The sequence below is a fragment of the Nerophis lumbriciformis genome, linkage group LG22 (genome assembly GCF_033978685.3).
Source record: "Nerophis lumbriciformis linkage group LG22, RoL_Nlum_v2.1, whole genome shotgun sequence".
Classification (NCBI taxonomy): Eukaryota; Metazoa; Chordata; class Actinopteri; order Syngnathiformes; family Syngnathidae; genus Nerophis; species Nerophis lumbriciformis.
In genome coordinates this window covers 2,724,959-2,744,666 of record NC_084569.2, presented here as the reverse complement: position 1 = coordinate 2,744,666, position 19,708 = coordinate 2,724,959, and the positions used below count along the sequence as shown (strand labels likewise).

At 35.9% G+C, this 19,708-nt stretch overlaps 1 protein-coding gene across 1 annotated transcript in view; it reads left to right on the top strand.

The window, feature by feature from the left end:
* Positions 1 to 2,099: 2,099 nt before the first annotated feature.
* LOC133615674 (radical S-adenosyl methionine domain-containing protein 1, mitochondrial-like) overlaps positions 2,100 to 19,708 on the top strand; it is a 22,926-nt gene continuing 5,317 nt past the window's right edge. The window contains exons 1-7 of the mRNA XM_061974435.2: positions 2,100 to 2,499; positions 9,164 to 9,297; positions 9,376 to 9,580; positions 11,653 to 12,018; positions 19,235 to 19,298; positions 19,364 to 19,511; positions 19,706 to 19,708. The exon at positions 19,706 to 19,708 is cut by the window's right edge and continues 52 nt beyond it. Of these exons, the coding sequence (XP_061830419.1) occupies positions 2,347 to 2,499; positions 9,164 to 9,297; positions 9,376 to 9,580; positions 11,653 to 12,018; positions 19,235 to 19,298; positions 19,364 to 19,511; positions 19,706 to 19,708 (1,073 nt within the window). The 5' untranslated portion in view covers positions 2,100 to 2,346. The remainder of the gene's footprint in view (positions 2,500 to 9,163; positions 9,298 to 9,375; positions 9,581 to 11,652; positions 12,019 to 19,234; positions 19,299 to 19,363; positions 19,512 to 19,705) is intronic.

Below are 19,708 nucleotides of genomic sequence, written 5' to 3'. Positions count from 1 at the left end.
TACATATATATATATATATATAAATATATATATATATACATATATATATATATATATAAATATATATATATATATATATATATATATATATATATATATATATATATATATATATATATATATATATATATATATATATATATAAATATATGTGTGTGTGTGTGAAGTCAAAACTTCCCATAGTTGACGTCACTATGGGAAGTTTTGACGGAGCAGAAACGTGTGAACTCGTTGGGAGTTTCCTCCTCTCCCAGCTCGCTAGCCTCAATCTGAACCTTGGTATTTACCGTGATGACGGACTGGCAGTGTGTCGCGCCTCGCCAAGGAGCAGCGAGAATACCAAGAAGCGCATATGCCAAATTTTCAAAGAGAACGGCCTACGGATCACGATTGAAGCCAACAAGCAAACCGTCAACTTCCTTGACGTCACTTTCAACCTGAGAAATAACAGCTACCAACCATTCACGAAACCCAACACAACACTCCAATACGTGCACCATGACAGCAACCATCCACCCACCACCACGAAAAGAATACCTACCGGAATCAATAAAAGGCTATCGATGCTGTCATCTAGCAAAGCTGAATTTGACCAAGCAACCCCCCCGTACCAAAAAGCCCTTGATGAAAGCGGATACAATTTCACCCTCACCTATGAACCCACGCCAGGAAACCAGCCAAAAAAGAACAGAAAACGAAACGGCATCATTTGGTACAACCCCCCATACAGCAAAAACGTCTCAACGAACATTGGACACAAATTCCTCAATCTGATTGACAAACACTTTCCCAAAGACAACAACCTAAGAAAAGTATTCAACAAGAACAACATCAAATTGAGCTACAGCTGCATGAACAATATACGACAAATCATCTCAAACCACAACAAAACAATTGCAAATGAGCCGTCGACCCCCAGTCAAAACGACTCCAAAACCAACAAAGCATGTAACTGTCGAAAGAAACCTGATTGCCCCCTCAACGGGGGGTGCTTACAAACATCAGTTGTCTACCAATCTAAGGTAATACGCAAGGACATTAACACATCCGACACATATGTAGGATTAACCGAGGGTGAATTCAAAACCAGATGGAACAACCACAAGGCTTCTTTCAGGAACAAAAACCTGCGAAATACCACAGAACTCAGCAAACACATTTGGGACCTCAAAGACAATAATGTTGAATATTCAATAACATGGCAAATTCTTGCATCCAGCACACCTTACAATAGTGGTAATAAAAGATGCAACCTATGCTTGAAAGAGAAACTGTTTATTATTTACCGTCCAGACCTGTCATCCCTCAACAAGCGCAGCGAAATTGTAACAACATGCCGCCATAGACGGAAACACCTCCTAGGTAACACATGAGCCAATCACCACGCCCCTAGGCCAGCCTGTACCCACCCACTCTGTGCCCTATATAAACCATGGTATGCGAATGCTCCCATTAAAATCTCCTGACGATTGAGGGTACCCCCCCTCATGAAACAGGCCTGTAGAGATGAAATAGTCTTGTGATTTTTTTCCCCACACATACATATATATATATATATATATATATATATATATATATATATATATATATATATATATATATATATATATATATTGCATTCTATTTTAGTTACTTTGAATTTACAACCCCCTGGCGCTGTTTTGTACTGTTTTTGTACTTACTTTGATTATTATTTCTCAACTGTTTGTAAATGTTGAAATTTATAAATAAAGGTTTATAAAAAAAAAAAAAAAAAAAACTCTGCTCCACCACGTGTCACCACTTCCGCTCTTAGCGCCTTCAAAATAAGAGCTCCAGGCATATACTGTATAACATTTTATAACAGGAATTTAACATCACAAAGAGGCAAGTCCATAAAAAATAGGTTACATATATATGAACTGTCGTACTGAACCATGAGATCGAAAAAGTTGATCCCAATATAAATGTTGTGTCATCAAATAATTGTTTGTCTTTGCTGTCCCAAGAATAAACGTACCTTTATTTTGGTCTAATTTCATTTGGATAATCTGAAAGCGGAACCAATTTTTCGTGTAGAACCGGATTCCGGACGAACATTTCCTTGTGTTGCACAACACATGACCACTTCTTCGAGAGCGTAAAATGACCTCTGTTTACATATTTGAAATATATTTGGCATAAAGTGGTGGATATTGTATGTAAGAGGCACTTTAATAAAGACACAATATGAGATTAGATGACGAAAGTCAGCGGCGAGGTGGACTTTTAACACTGCAACACTCTTCGTGTTGACCTATTTAACTGAAGGGGCCAGCGGCTTACACGCGAGTGTCATAAATGGAGTAAAATAAACTTGTAATAAAGATGCAGAACATCTTTAGAGCGACACGTCGTGTGTTAAAACCCAACCAAGGCTGCTTCTCTGGGATGAGTGCGGGAGAATTATCCAAGGAAGTATCACAATGTTCCCAGCACGATGACACATGTTTAACAAAGGAGGCTTCTCTCTACATTCACGTAAGTTACATTTTATACGTTTTACACATGAACGCAACAAACTCTACTTTACCCGACGTGGAATTGCTCTGCATGAGTTATAACCATAGACATGTTCTAAGGGTACTCAGCATGGAGCGCTACTGCCTACTGGCGCTGACGAGACGCGGGGCCGCCATCTTGGAGTGGTGATCCGCTCCACTCAGTGCAATTCATTTGGCAGGAGCAATGAACTGTCAGCGCATTTAATTCATTTTACCTCACTGAATACCACTGATTTTCACGCGCTTTTTTGTCATACGTGTAGCTATGATAAAGGACACATGTTTTATTATTCATAGTTTGCTTAACAGTTATAGAATATTCTTATATGCTATAAGTGACCAGACGTCCCAGGTCAAAACTGGGAATATAATCCCAGAGAAGGGTCAGCTATTTTTAAATTGAAGAAACAATATGATTAGGTTATATATACATGCGTATATCCTACATAAACAACATTATATATATATATATATATATATATATATATATATATATATATATATATATATATATATATATATATATATATATATATATATACAGGGACGTGCACATGATTATAGAGGGGCAGGGGCTCAAAGTCAGAAAAGGGCAGGACATTTTTTTTTGGTCCTTTACACAATATGGAAAGTAATGTAAAATTAAATGTGCTAATATGAAGCTAACTACTTAGCTGCGTGTCCTTTGTAGGTAAAAGTGATTGCCATTTCTTTTGTGTCAACAAATTATTGTCATAATGAGTTAATTCACATTATCATAGGCTTGGAAGACATGAAAAGCAACAAAAAAAACTGGTTTATTATTAGGCTATTTATTGTTAAAGATAAGCACTTTAATATTGAACATTGAACAGTGCAACATGAACTTTGAAAAAAAATACAAAAATAAATACCCAAATGGAAAAAACTTCAATCTGAAAATCTGTCCTTCTTCCCTTAACTTGATGAAAACACCATCAAGTTGTAACTTATGGTCTTTCTCACATAATGCTCAGACTAAACAACTGAAACGCAATACAGGCCCAAAAATATGGACCAGGGGCCAGTAGAGGGCTGTAGAATGGAGGCCACCCATACCCAAATATGCTCCTCAATGTAAATTCAGGGCTTCCATGATGCTAGTACTTGGTTTTAGCCATGCATTAAGAGGTCTGCTACCCTTAGCTGCTTCTCCTTCCTTTTCTCTATCCTTTCTTTTTTTGGCATTGTGCTGCAGGCATAATCAACATGAATCAAGTTTAAATACAGATGGTAATATTCCTAACAGATAACCTACATCTTATATCCCCAGAATTCTGAAATTATTATTATTAATTATAATAATAATAATTATTATTATTATTATTATTATAATCATTATTCTTCTTATTATTGTTGTTATTATTATTATTTTGTTAACCCACACAGTAATAGCCAAGTCACAATAAACTTTATATCTAAACCTCTACTGTGAGAGAAATGTGATCCGCCATAAAAACACAGTGCATTTTATTTTGAAAATTAACCCGATGTTTTATTTTGTATTTTGTACACTACTTCCTGTCCCGCACGATCAGCTCTGCTCTGTGCTCAATTGATGCGCCGTGCTCCGACGTCCGGTAAAAACAGAAGCTGACACATTGAATAATAGAATAATACAGCGTTTTTCTTTAATATTACCCATATTAAATGCTGAATAAGTGGACGGCGACTAGACCATAACTCACAGGTTCAAGTTGCTCCACTGTCACGTGACGTCTCCCCAGGGGCGCACTTGGCTCTCTCTCCTCTCACTTACTCACTCACTCACCCTCTCTCTCTCTCTCTGGCGGAAGCGGCAGGCTCAAACAACCCGGTATTACAAGAAAACATGGAGTTTTTGTACCGCTGTTTTTTTTTTTCATCCCTGACAGGAATTTATTAATGTTACTTAAAGTAAAAAAAACAAAAAAAAAAAAAACCCACACACACAGGCAGAGGGCACTTTTTAAGACGAGGCAAAAAAGGGCAGGGGCTCAAGCACCCATAGGGCCCTATGTGTGCACGTGCCTGTATATATATATATATATATATACTGTATCTCTGTTGCTGCAGCAGCAGAGAGTTTATTCTGTCTTGACACTTTGTATTGATATTTTCTATTACATTCTTCCCTTAATTGATAATGTTTACATTGATTGTTTTATATGTATTTTTTATATACGTTGCTTTGGATAAAAGCGTCTGCCAAATACTTAAACATAAACATATATAAACACCTGAAAGTCTTTATATCAGCTAAAACCACCAATCTGTTTCACTGGATTCAGAATAAAACCAAATCCTGTTTTACAATCTTTATCTTCATCATTTATTTTAACTTTATGTTATTCAAGTATGACATTTTTAAATGTAATTAATTTCATTGACAAGCAATTCTATTATGATCATACTCTTGTTTGCTAGCGGCTACGATTTCAGTACTATTGAAGGTATTTGCTCCTTCTCAACTCTGTGGTAATATTCTTTTCACAAAATACAACGTTAATGTCAAATCTTACTTGTGAAAAGTAATCCCCCAATTCCTATTTTCAACAGTCCGCTCATTTGAGCAGGAAAACGCTGAACACCATCTTTGTTTTCTACCTGTCAACTGTCAGTTTAGCATCTTTGTTTTCTACCTGTCAACTGTCAGTTTAGCATCTTTGTTTTCTACCTGTCAACTGTCAGTTTAGGCTGCTCGCCGGCTCCTCATCACCACTTCAAGATGGCGGCCAATTTTATCGCGTCACAGCAGCCAATGCTGCGTCTCCTTATAAGATGTCTATGGTTAGAAGCACCAGAACTTTTCAGTCTTTAGGCTCAGACTTCTGAATTCTTTTTACTCTTTAGCGCCACCGTCCTACTACGGAAGCAAGCCGGAAGTGCATTCAAACAAACAATTTGTCTGACGAGCCTCATTAACTTCTCCTTGCTTTGTGCATTACCCATTTATTTACATACCCATTTATAAACACCAGGATAAGTAAACAAATATTCTTTAATATGACTTCAACTTCCAGTAGTGATGTCCAATTTCACTATAAACACACACCTGCACTAACCTGACTCTGGCCAGATCCTTGTAGTTGGCTGAGCTCCACACAAGGATCTGGGACTTCTCAATAGGAGATGTATTTCAGAAGGCAGGGCCTTGTAAAAAAAAAAATCATTGTATGTGATTGGATAAACCACTTGTCCGTTATCTTGACTGACGTGCTACTTCATAACCTGACTCTGGCCAGATCTTTGTAGTTGGCTGAGTTCCACACAAGGATCTGGGACTTCTCAATAGGAGATGTATTTCAGAAGGCAGGGCCTTGTAAAAAAAAATAAAAAATCATTGTATGTGATTGGATAAACCACTTGTCCGTTATCTTGAATGACGTGCTACTTCATAACCTGACTCTGGCCAGATCCTTGTAGTTGGCTGAGCTCCACACAAGGATCTGGGACTTCTCAATAGGAGATGTATTTCAGAAGGCAGGGCCTTGTAAAAAAAAAAATCATTGTATGTGATTGGATAAACCACTTGTCCGTTATCTTGACTGACGTGCTACTTCATAACCTGACTCTGGCCAGATCTTTGTAGTTGGCTGAGTTCCACACAAGGATCTGGGACTTCTCAATAGGAGATGTATTTCAGAAGGCAGGGCCTTGTAAAAAAAAAATCATTGTATGTGATTGGATAAACCACTTGTCCGTTATCTTGACTGACGTGCTACTTCATAACCTGACTCTGGCCAGATCTTTGTAGTTGGCTGAGTTCCACACAAGGATCTGGGACTTCTCAATAGGAGATGTATTTCAGAAGGCAGGGCCTTGTAAAAAAAAATAAAAAATCATTGTATGTGATTGGATAAACCACTTGTCCGTTATCTTGACTGACGTGCTACTTCATAACCTGACTCTGGCCAGATCTTTGTAGTTGGCTGAGTTCCACACAAGGATCTGGGACTTCTCAATAGGAGATGTATTTCAGAAGGCAGGGCCTTGTAAAAAAAAAAAAAAAATCATTGTATGTGATTGGATAAACCACTTGTCCGTTATCTTGACTGACGTGCTACTTCATAACCTGACTCTGGCCAGATCTTTGTAGTTGGCTGAGCTCCACACAAGGATCTGGGACTTCTCAATAGGAGATGTATTTCAGAAGGCAGGGCCTTGTAAAAAAAAAAAAAAAAAAAAAAAATCATTGTATGTGATTGGATAAACCACTTGTCCGTTATCTTGACTGACGTGCTACTTCATAACCTGACTCTGGCCAGATCTTTGTAGTTGGCTGAGTTCCACACAAGGATCTGGGACTTCTCAATAGGAGATGTATTTCAGAAGGCAGGGCCTTGTAAAAAAAATAAAAATGTATGTGATTGGATAAAGCACTTGTCCGTTATCTTGAATGACGTGCTACTTCATAACCTGACTCTGGCCAGATCCTTGTAGTTGGCTGAGCTCCACACAAGGATCTGGGACTTCTCAATAGGAGATGTATTTCAGAAGGCAGGGCCTTGTAAAAAAAAAAAAAAAATGTATGTGATTGGATAAAGCACTTGTCCGTTATCTTGAATGACGTGCTACTTCATAACCTGACTCTGGCCAGATCTTTGTAGTTGGCTGAGCTCCACACAAGGATCTGGGACTTCTCAATAGGAGATGTATTTCAGAAGGCGGGGCTAAATGAGAAGTCCCAGATCCTTGTGTGGAGCTCAGCCAACTACAAGGATCTGGCCAGAGTCAGGTTACACCTTCACCAATGCGCCCCCAAAAGTCCTAATTTGAATGGGCCCCAATTTGTAAATTGTAAGATTTCCACATACTGCATACGCCTAAAAGTTGTGCTTAATATCTGCACCAAATGAGATGTGGCTAAATTCCTGTGCCATCAATGTTAAGCACTTAATACAGGGGTGTCAAAGTCAAGGCCCGTGGGCCAGATCCAGCCCGCCAATGAATGATATATGGCCCCCGGGATGGTATTTGATTAGTGCTGTATTAGAACACAGCCGCCTGCTGCTGTTTTGCACGCACCAATACTCCACCAGGGACCCCATCAAGTCATACAAATGGGGTCCCACAGTACATTTTTGAGGTCCCACTTTTTGGTAACAGTTTTGAAAACAAAAGATAAATGTATGCACTATCCTGTTATATCTCACATTCTATATTGTGTTTTGGAAAAAGGTTGTCATAAACGTTACTTCATTCATTAAAAAAAAAAAAATACAAAAGAAAACACATTTTTATGCATATGTAAATGTATTCAGTTATAACAGGGGTCGGCAACCCGCGGCTCTAGAGCCGCATGCGGCTCTTTAGCGCCGCACGAGTGGCTCCCTGGAGCTTTTCCAAAGATGTATGAAAAATGGAAAAAGATGAGGGGAAATAATTTATTTTTTGTTTTAATATGGTTTCTGTAGGAGGACAAACATGACACAAACCTCCCTAATTGTTATAAATCCCACTGTTTGTATTAAACATGCTTCACTGATTGAGTATTTGGCGAGCGCCGTTTTGTCCTACTAATTTTGGCGGTCCTTGAACTCACCGTAGTTTGTTTACATGTATAACTTTCTCCGACTTTCTAGGACGTGTTTTATGCCACTTCTTTTTCTGTCTCATTTTGTCCACCAAACTTTTAACGTTGTGCATGAATGCACAAAGGCGAGTTTTGTTGATCTCAGGAAACAGAGTGGACCGACACCAGCAGATGACATGGCACCCCAAACCATCACCCAACCATGCAAATTTTGCATTTCCTTTGGAAATCGAGGTCCCAGAGTCTGGAGGAAGACAGGAGAGGCACAGGATCCACGTTGCCTGAAGTCTAGTGTAAAGTTTCCACCATCAGTGATGGTTTGGGGTGCCATGTCATCTGCTGGTGTCGGTCCACTCTGTTTCCTGAGATCCAGGGTCAACGCAGCCGTCTACCAGCAAGTTTTAGAGCACTTCATGCTTCCTGCTGCTGACCTGCTCTATGGAGATGGAGATTTCAAGTTCCAACAGGACTTGGCGCCTGCACACAGCGCAAAATCTACCCGTGCCTGGTTTACGGACCATGGTATTTCTGTTCTAAATTGGCCCGCCAACTCCCCTGACCTTAGCCCCATAGAAAATCTGTGGGGTATTGTGAAAAGGAAGATGCAGAATGCCAGACCCAAAAACGCAGAAGAGTTGAAGGCCACTATCAGAGCAACCTGGGCTCTCATAACACCTGAGCAGTGCCAGAAACTCATCGACTCCATGCCACGCCGCATTAACGCAGTAATTGAGGCAAAAGGAGCTCCAACCAAGTATTGAGTATTGTGCATGCTCATATTTTTCATTTTCATACTTTTCAGTTGGCCAACATTTCTAAAAATCCCTTTTTTGTATTAGCCTTAAGTAATATTCTAATTTTGTGACACACGGAATTTTGGATTTTCATTTGTTGCCACTTCAAATCATCAAAATTAAATGAAATAAACATTTGAATGCATCAGTCTGTGTGCAATGAATAAATATAATGTACAAGTTACACCTTTTGAATGCAATTACTGAAATAAATCAAGTTTTTCAAAGTATTCTAATTTACTGGCTTTTACCTGTATATTGTATTTTTCAGCATTTGTTTGTGACGCCTAGCTCATAATTCCTTTTCTTCACAGTGGCCTTACTGCCTGAAGCGATGCTCCTACTGCAACTTTAACAAGTACATCCCTAAAGACGACAATAACCACATATTGACGGAGTGTCTTCTGCGGGAGACAGAGACTCTGCTGCAGCTTAGTCAAGTGTCCTGGTACTATCATTTGCTATGTCAGATATTAGTCCCCAAACTGCACCACACATCTAATTGCACTTGCTTTCCCCCTTGCAGCATCACCTCTGTGTTCTTTGGCGGTGGGACCCCAAGCCTGGCGCACCCCTCCACTGTCTCTGCCTTGCTCGAAACCGTCTCCAGGCATGTGGGTCTTGCAAACAAGGCCGAGGTCACATTGGAGGTCAATCCAACTCCTGAGGGGAGGTCAAAGTTGAAGGATTTTAGCCAAGCAGGGGTTAACCGTTTCTCCATTGGGGTGCAGGCAAGTATCATGTTGTACATACACGTCAATGTTATCCAGCCATCTATACATTTTCTGTACGGGTGAGCTGAAGCCTAATGATGGTATTTCATTCATGATTAATAACTTAGTCAACTACTTGGAAGATAAAAAGCAGATAATATGGGATAAGGGGCTTAGGCGGAAGAGCGGCCGTGCCAGCAACTTGAGGGTTGCAGGTTCGATCCCAGCTTCCGCCATCCTAATCATGGTCGTTGTGTCTTGGGCAAGGCGCTTCACCCATTTTGCTCCCAGTGGCATCTACACTGGTGTATGAATGTACAGGACTCCCTTGAAAAAGAGATTCTTAATCTCAATGGGACTTTCTTTGCTAAATAGAGGTTAGAAAAATAATAATTTAGAGGAATTTGGTTTGTTTTTACATATTCGAAATATTTAGGTTTGTTATGGTTGGAGGAGGGAGTTGTGACGACACAGTTCCACAAGGGGGCAATATTGCTCTTTGTATCTATTATATATATCAACAATATAATATAAAAAATAATGAAAAATATAATTAATAAACTATAGAATGGAGTGTGACTAAATTCAAGAGTGTGTATGGTGTGAGACTATGTGAAGCAGTTATTTGTTGAGTGTTACCGGGAGGTGTTGTTCCAAACTGGAAGTCCAAGAGGGCGAGGCAAAAAGGATGTCCGTAAGCAGGCGAAAGATCCAGGGGCGAGAGAGAGGGGCGTCAGTGTCTGTGTCCAAGCGAGGGGGTCGAGATCCGGGAAGGCAGTCGAGATCCAGGGGGGGAAGTCCAAGGGAGCGTGACGCACAGCCCGAAACCAAGGCAACGGAAGGAAAACACTGCAGGCACAAGGGAGAAGACGGGACAAATCAAGCACGGGGAAGAAACATGGAGCAGGGAAGCCCAGACTTCCCTCATCCCAGCCACTTCGTCCAGCTCCTCCGGGGGGATCTCGAGGCGTTCCCAGGCCAGCTGGGAGACATAGTCTTCCCAACGTGTCCTGAGTCTTCCCTGTGGCCTCCTACCGGTCGGACGTGCCCTAAACACCTTCCTAGGGAGGCGTTCGGGTGGCATCCTGACCAGATGCCCGAACCACCTCATCTGGCTCCTCTCCATGTGGAGGAGCAGCGGCTTTACTTTGAGCTCCCCCCGGATGACAGAGCTTCTCACCCTATCTCTAAGGGAGAGACCCACCACCCGGCGGAGGAAACTCATTTGGGCCGCTTGTACCCGTGATCTTGTCCTTTCAGTCATAACCCAAAGCTCATAACCATAGGTGAGGACGGGAACGTAGATCGACCGGTAAATTGAGAGCTTTGCCTTCCGGCTCAGCTCCTTCTTTACCACAACGGATCGATACAGCGTCCGCATTACTGAAGACGCTGCACCGATCCGCCTGTCGACCTCACCATCCACTCTTCCCTCACTCGTGAACAAGACTCCGAGGTACTTGAACTCCTCCACTTGGGGCAGGGTCTCCTCCCCAACCCGGTACATCATAGAGAACTAAGTTCCCGCCAGGATCCTTGGGTCCACTGGTCCTTATACAGCTCGCCCTCATCAATCCCAGGTGTGCAGATTGCCATCGCCCACAGCCTTGCCGCCATGTGGGCGTGACGTGGCCAGCGCGAGCAGGGGCGTGTCTCGGCGCGCTGCCAGCGTAGGTGCTGGTAGACCCAGCTGCCGGGGAAAAGCGAGTTCGAGCCCGCGCCGTGACAAGGTTTTTGCTATAATCAATTTGCTTTAAACATGGAAGCCAAATAAAACAAACAGTGTAAATACAGTTTAACATAGCTAGCAAACCTTTGTGTATTCACTTTCCACCACTCTTCTATATTTTCCCGAGAATGTTCTGAACATCTGATTAAATGCCATTGTCGCTTAACTTTCAATCTCCCTTCTTTAGCCACCAAACTCTTTCAGACTGCAGGTGGTGTTCTTCATTTGGCCTCCACTGCCTTCTTTCGAGTACTACTATATACAACACGCTGTAGCTTTATCAACACCAACAATCAATCCACTAATCAATTTGTATCCCCACTTGTGACCTCGACGTCTAATTCTACTTTCAATCGTTCAGTCTTTGCAGCAAGAGAGTTTAAAACTCTTGGGCCGAGACCACAGCCCTAGTCAGGCTGTGCAGACCATCGAGGAGGCTCGCAGGCTGTGCCCAGGGAGGGTGTCGGTAGACGTCATATTCGGACGCCCCAACCAAACCTTGCAATCCTGGGAGGCGGAGTTGTCAGAGCTGCTGATGCTGAGCGACGAGCATGTGTCCCTCTACCAGCTGACCCCGGAGCGAGGGACCTTACTCTTTAAACAGCTACAAGGCGGTGAACTGGCGTTGCCCAACGACCACCAGATGGCGGAGATGTATGAGAGCGCCAGAAGGATGCTGAAGGAGCACGGCTTCCGGCAGTACGAGGTGTCAAACTTTGCCAGACATGTGAGTCTGAAATGTATGTCCTCTTTAACGATCACCAGCACACACCTTCGGATAAACTGCCACCACCTAAGTACAAACCCCAAAAGCAGTGGAGTTGTCACGTTGTGTAAATGGTAAATAAAAAGAGAATACAATGATTTGCAATTCCTTTTCAAATTATATTCAATTGAACAGACTGCAAAGACAAGATACTTAATGTTCACACTGGAAAACTTTGTTATTTTTGCAAATAATCATTAACTTAGAATTTAATGGCAGCAACACTGTTACGTTTACAGGAGGGGTAGTGACGGCACAGTTCCACAAGGGGGCGGTATAGCTCTATGTATTTTATTTTATATATATATATATATATATATATATATATATATATATATATGTATGTGTGGGAAAAAAATCACAAGACTATTTCATCTCTACAGGCCTGTTTCATGAGGGGGGGTACCCTCAATCGTCAGGAGATTTTAATGGGAGCATTCGCATACCATGGTTTATATAGGGCACAGAGTGGGTGGGTACAGGCTGGCCTAGGGGCGTGGTGATTGGCTCATGTGTTACCTAGGAGGTGTTTCCGTCTATGGCGGCATGTTACAATTTCGCTGCGCTTGTTGAGGGATGACAGGTCTGGACAGTAAATAATAAACAGTTTCTCTTTCAAGCATAGGTTGCATCTTTTATTACCACTATTGTAAGGTGTGCTGGATGCAAGAATTTGCCATGTTATTGAATATTCAACATTATTGTCTTTGAGGTCCCAAATGTGTTTGCTGAGTTCTGTGGTATTTCGCAGGTTTTTGTTCCTGAAAGAAGCCTTGTGATGGTTCCATCTGGTTTTGAATTCTCCCTCGGTTAATCCTACATATGTGTCGGATGTGTTAATGTCCTTGCGTATTACCTTAGATTGGTAGACAACTGATGTTTGTAAGCACCCCCCGTTGAGAGGGCAATCAGGTTTCTTTCGACAATTACATCCTTTGTTGGTTTTGGAGTCGCTCTGTCTGAGGGCCGACGGCTCATTTGCAATTGTTTTGTTGTGGTTTGAGATGATTTGTCGTATATTGTTCATGCAGCTGTAGCTCAATTTAATGTTGTTCTTGTTGAATACTTTTCTTAGGATGTTGTCTTTGGGAAAGTGTTTGTCAATCAGATTGAGGAATTTGTGTCCAATGTTCGTTGAGACGTTTTTGCTGTATGGGGGGTTGTACCAGATGATGTCGTTCCGTTTTCTGTTCTTTTTTGGCTGGTTTCCTGGCGTGGGTTCATAGGTGAGGGTGAAATTGTATCCGCTTTCATCAAGGGCTTTTTGGTACGGGGGGGTTGCTTGGTCAAATTCAGCTTTGCTAGATGACAGCATCGATAGCCTTTTATTGATTCCGGTAGGTATTCTTTTCGTGGTGGTGGGTGGGTGGTTGCTGTCATGGTGCACGTATTGGAGTGTTGTGTTGGGTTTCGTGAATGGTTGGTAGCTGTTATTTCTCAGGTTGAAAGTGACGTCAAGGAAGTTGACGGTTTGCTTGTTGGCTTCAATCGTGATCCGTAGGCCGTTCTCTTTGAAAATTTGGCATATGCGCTTCTTGGTATTCTCGCTGCTCCTTGGTGAGGCGCGACACACTGCCAGTCCGTCATTATATATATATATATATATATATATATATATATATATATATATATATATATATATATATATATGTATATATATATATATATATATATATATATATATATATATATATATATTGTATTATATATGTTCACACTGAGAAACTAAATTTTTTTTTGCAAATAATCATGAACACATTGCAAAAAAGTAGTCACAGGGGCATTTTTACCACTGTGTTACATGGCCTTTCCTTTTAACAACACTCAGTAAAGGTTTTGAGAACTGAGGAGACACATTTTTGAAGTAGAAATCTTTCCCATTCTTGCTTGATGTACAGCTTAAGTTGTTCAACAGTCTCCCTTCTCATATTTTAGCCTTCATATTGCACCACACATTTTCAATGGGAGACAGGTCTGGACTACAGGCAGGCCAGTCTAGTACTCACACTCTTTTACTACGAAGCCACGCTGTTGTGACACGTGGCTTGGCATTGTGTTGGTGAAATAAGCAGGGGCGTCCATGATAACGTTGCTTGGATGGCAACATATGTTGCTCCAAAACCTGTATGTACCTTTCAGCATTAATGGTGCCTTCACAGATGTTAGTTTTTCATTGTGGCAACTGAGCTGCCAGTTTGTTACCGTAAAATACATTTAGTATAATTTTTCCATTTACAGTAACAACAACCTGTAGATTTTACAGTAAAAAAAAAAAAAGACGGCGTAGTCTGCAACATTTTATAGTAAAGACAGTGGTAGAGGTTTTTTCAATTTACAGTTTTCAATTGAATATGCTGTAAAAAAACATCGTAATTTTAACGTAATATCTATTGTCCTTTTTACAGTGTACAATTTGATGGATAACTTACTTTGAAACCACAAGTCAAGCAGATGTTGAAGTATTCATTTTAATTTTAAATATGTGGAAACTATGGTTATACATTATTGGTTGCAATATTGCATAATATTAACATTTAAATAGGGGTGTAACGGTACGTGTATTTGTATTGAACCTTTTCGGTACGGGGGTTTCGGTTCGGTGCGGAGGTGTACCGAACTAGTTTCCACACGGACATGTTAAGTAGCGTACTGCACGTTGTGTAAACAATACTCAAAATGACGGACATTTGAGGCATTTAAGAAACTCCGCCCTGACAGCTCCGCAAAAGAGGACATGTCCGGTGAAAAGAGGACGTATGGTGAGTCTATATATTTTCAAGGTAAACATTTTTTTTCAAGGATAAAAATGATTTTCAAGGTAAATAGATGATTTTCAAGGTAAAAAAAAAATTTCAAGGTAAAATTTTTTTTCAAGGTAAAAAATGATTTTCTAATTTTTTTAATTTTTTTTGAAAATGTTTTTACATTTTTTTATTTTTTTATTTTTTTTAATTTGTAAAAAATTTTTTTAATTTTTTAAAACAATTTAAAACAATTTACATTTTTTTTATTTTTTTAAAACAATTTTAACAATTAACATTTTTTTTTAGGGTTAGGGTTAGGGTTACGGTTAGGGTTAGGGTTAAGATTAGGGTTAGGGTTAGGGTTAAGATTAGGGTTAGGGTTAAGGTTAGGGTTAGGGTTAGGGTACAACATTTTTTAAAAAGTTAAAAAAAGTTTAAAAAAAAGTTTTAAAAAAAGTTAAAAATATTTTTAAAACATTTTTAAAAAAATTAAAAATTAAAAAAAAAAACTTTTTTTTTACAAAAATTAAAAAAAAATTAAAATTTTTACAAAAATTTAAAAAAAATCAAAAAAACTTAAAAAAAAATTAAATAAAAATGTTTTTTACGTTAAAGGTAAAAAATGATTTTCAAGGTAAAAAATTTTTTTCAAGGTTAAAAATGATTTTCAAGGTAAATAAATGATTTTCAAAAAAAATTTCAAGGTAAAATTTTTTTTCAAGGTAAAAAATAATTTTCAAATTGTTTTAATTGTTTTTGAAAATGTTTTTAAATTTTTTTATTTTTTTATTTTTTTTAATTTGTAAAAATTTTTTTTAATTTTTTAAAACAATTTAAAACAATTTACATTTTTTTTTTTTTTTTTAAACAATTTTAACAATTAACATTTTTTTTAGGGTTAGGGTTAGGGTTACGGTTAGGGTTAGGGTTAAGATTAGGGTTAGGGTTAGGGTTAAGATTAGGGTTAGGGTTAAGGTTAGGGTTAGGGTTAGGGTTAGGGTACAACATTTTTTAAAAAGTTAAAAAAAGTTTAAAAAAAAGTTTTAAAAAAAGTTAAAAATATTTTTAAAACATTTTAAAAAAAATTAAAATTAAAAAAAAAAACTTTTTTTTTACAAAAATTAAAAAAAAATTAAAATTTTTACAAAAATTAAAAAAAAATCAAAAAAACTTTAAAAAAAATTAAATAAAAATGTTTTTTACGTTAAAGGTAAAAAATGATTTTCAAGGTAAAAATTTTTTTTCAAGGTTAAAAATGATTTTCAAGGTAAATAAATGATTTTCAAAAAAAATTTCAAGGTAAAATTTTTTTTCAAGGTAAAAAATAATTTTCAAATTGTTTTAATTGTTTTTGAAAATGTTTTTAAATTTTTTTATTTTTTTATTTTTTTTAATTTGTAAAAAAATGTTTTAAATTTTTTTTATTTTTTAAAACAATTTAAAACAATTTAAAACAATTTTTAATTTTTATAATTTTTTTAAACAATTTTAACAATTAACATTTTTTTTAGGGTTAGGGTTAGGGTTAAGATTAGGGTTAGGGTTAGGGTAAAAAAAAATTTAAAAAGTTAAAAAAAAGTTTTTAAAAAAGTTAAAAAAAAGTTTTAAAAAAAGTTACAAATATTTTTGAAAAATTAAAAAAAAAAATTAAAATTAAAAAAAAAATTAAAATTTAAACTTTTTTTAAAAAAAATTTAAAAAACTTTAAAAAAATTTAAAAAAAATGTTTTAAGTTAAAATAGGATTTTCAAGGTAAAAAATGATTTTCGAGGTAAAAATTTTTTTTCAAGGTTAAAAATGATTTTCAAGGTAAATAAATGATTTTCAAGGTAAAAAAAAAAAATTTCAAGGTAAAATTTTTTTTCAAGGTAAAAAATGATTTTCAAATTTTTTAAATTTTTTTTGAAAATGTTTTTAAATTTTTTTTTTTTTTTTTTTAATTTGTAAAAAATGTTTTTTAATTTTTTTTAAATTTTTTAAAACAATTTAAAACAATTTAAAACAATTTAAAACAATTTAAAACAATTTTAAATTTTTTAATTTTTTTTAAACAATTTTAACAATTAACATTTTTTTTTTAGGGTTAGGGTTAGGGTTAAGATTAGGGTTAGGGTTAGGGTTAGGGTAAAACATTTTTTAAAAAGTTAAAAAAAAGTTTTAAAAAAGTTTTAAAAAAAGTTTAAAATATTTTTGAAAAATTTAAAAAAATAATAAAAAAAAAATAAAAATTAAAAAAAAAAAAAAATTAAAATTTTTACAAAAATTAAAAAGATTTAAAAAAAAACTTTAAAAAAATTTAAAAAAAATGTTTTAAGTTAAAACATGATTTTCAAGGTAAAAAATGATTTTCAAGGTAAAAATTTTTTTTCAAGGTTAAAAATGATTTTCAAGGTAAATAAATTATTTTCAAGGTAAAAAAAAAATTTCAAGGTAAAATTTTTTTTCAAGGTAAAAAATGATTTTCAAATTTTTTAAATTTTTTTTGAAAATGTTATTTAATTTTTTTATTTTTTTATTTTTTTTAATTTGTAAACATTTTTTTTAAATTTTTTAAAACAATTTAAAACAATTTAAAACAATTTAAAACAATTTAAAACAATTTAAAACAATTTAAAACAATTTTAATTTTTTTAAACAATTTTAACAATTAACATTTTTTTTTAGGGTTAGCGTTAGGGTTAGGGTTAGGGTTAAGATTAGGGTTAGGGTTAGGGTTAAGATTAGGGTTAGGGTTAGGGTTAGGGTAAAACAAATTTTAAAAAGTAAAAAAAAGTTTAAAAAAAGTTTTAAAAAAAACTTTAAAAAAAGTTAAAAATATTTTTAAAATTTTTAAAAAAAATTTACAATTTAAATTTTTTTTTTTAAATTTTTACAAAAATTTAAAAAAAAATAAAAAAAATTAAAAAAAATTTAAAAAAAATGTTTTAAGTTAAAACATGATTTTCAAGGTAAAAAATGATTTTCAAATTTTTTAAAAATGTTTTTAAATGTTTTCATTTTTTTTAATTTGTAAATTTTTTATTTTTATTTTTATTTTTTTAATTTGTTAAAAAATGTTTTACATTTTTTTTATTTTTTAAAACAATTTAAAACAATTTAAAACAATTTAAAACAATTTAAAACAATTTAAAACAATTTAAAACAATTTTTAATTTTTATAATTTTTTAAAACAATTTTAACAATTAACATTTTTTTTAGGGTTAGGGTTAGGGTTAGGGTTAGGGTTAGGGTTAAGATTAGGGTTAGGGTTAGGGTAAAAAAAAATTTAAAAAGTTAAAAAAAAGTTTTAAAAAAAGTTACAAATATTTTTAAAATTTTTAAAAAAAAAATTAAAATTAAAAAAAAAATTAAAATTTAAACTTTTTTTTAAAAAAAATTAAAACTTTAAAAAAATTAAAAAAAAATGTTTTAAGTTAAAATATGATTTTCAAGGTAAAAAATGATTTTCGAGGTAAAAATTATTTTTCAAGGTTAAAAATGATTTTCAAGGTAAATAAATGATTTTCAAGGTAAAAAAAAAATTTCAAGGTAAAATTTTTTTTCAAGGTAAAAAATGATTTTCAGATTTTTTAAATTTTTTTTGAAAATGTTTTTAAATTTTTTTATTTTTTTATTTTTTTTAATTTGTAAAAAATGTTTTTTAATTTTTTTTAATTTTTTAAAACAATTTAAAACAATTTTAAATTTTTTTAATTTTTTTAAACAATTTTAACAATTAACATTTTTTTTTTAGGGTTAGGGTTAGTGTTAGGGTTAGGGTTAGGGTTAAGATTAGGGTTAGGGTTAGGGTTAGGGTTAGGTTGTTTTTAAATGTTTTCATTTTTTTTAATTTGTAAATTTTTTTTAGACTTTAAAAAAAAAAAAAAATTTTTAACAATTTAAAACAATTTAAAAAAATTTAAACAATTTTAACAATTAAAATTTTTGTTAGGGTTAAGATTAGGGTTAGGGTTAGGGTTAGGGTTAGAGGACGTATGGTCAGTCTATATAGACTGACCATACGTCCTCTTTTCACCGGACATGTCAATGTCAAATGCCTCAAATGTCCGGCATTTTGAGTTAGGGTTGTGTGTATTTTCAATGTACGTTAAGGGTTAAGAAGGGGTTAAAAACAAAACAAATTGTGCACGCAGCAGCATTGGTGAGGGAGGGGCAGAGACAGAGAGAGAGAGAGAGTTATGATAAACGTGCATGCGTCGCCAGGCTTTGCTTTTTATCCATAGATTTATCAGATTTAATTTTTCATTATCTATAGCAGAGGTGTCAAAAGTGTGCCCCGGAGGCCATTTGTAGGCCACAGCTAATGTTTTAAAGGCCCATGGCACATTCTAAAAATACTATTAAAATAAACAAAAACATAACAAAAGTGAAATAAAAAAGCTTAAAGGTTTAATGTAATTTAGAAAAAGTTGCAATGTTGATTTTTCTCCAGAATGCAGTGAGTCAACACAACATGAACTACTGGAAGGCAAGGCAATACATCGGTGTTGGTCCAGGTAGCCGGTTAACTATTTGAAGCCCTGGTTTTGTAAGGCAATACTAACCAATGCATACGACACAGGAGCACATGGCCGCTTTGTCCCTCTCGCTGAGGGAGGTGTGCAGCGCGAGGCCCGCACACAGACCTTGGAGCCTGACCAATGGATCCGCGAGGTCCGGCAGATGGGACACGGGACAAGAAGGAGGATTCTTCTCGGACGCCTTGAACTGTGAGCTCTTTGCACGTACACGGAGAAGTGTTGGTGTGGAGGACATCAACACCATGCATCAGTCAGTGACAAATACAATGTGTGCTCTGCCTGTCCAACATGATGTCCATGAGCAAGTCTCTGTGGTATCAGCTCTGTGTCGTGTTCTTGGTATGGCTCTGGTCTGTTTCTCTACCTGTTGTCTTGTTTGGCAGACT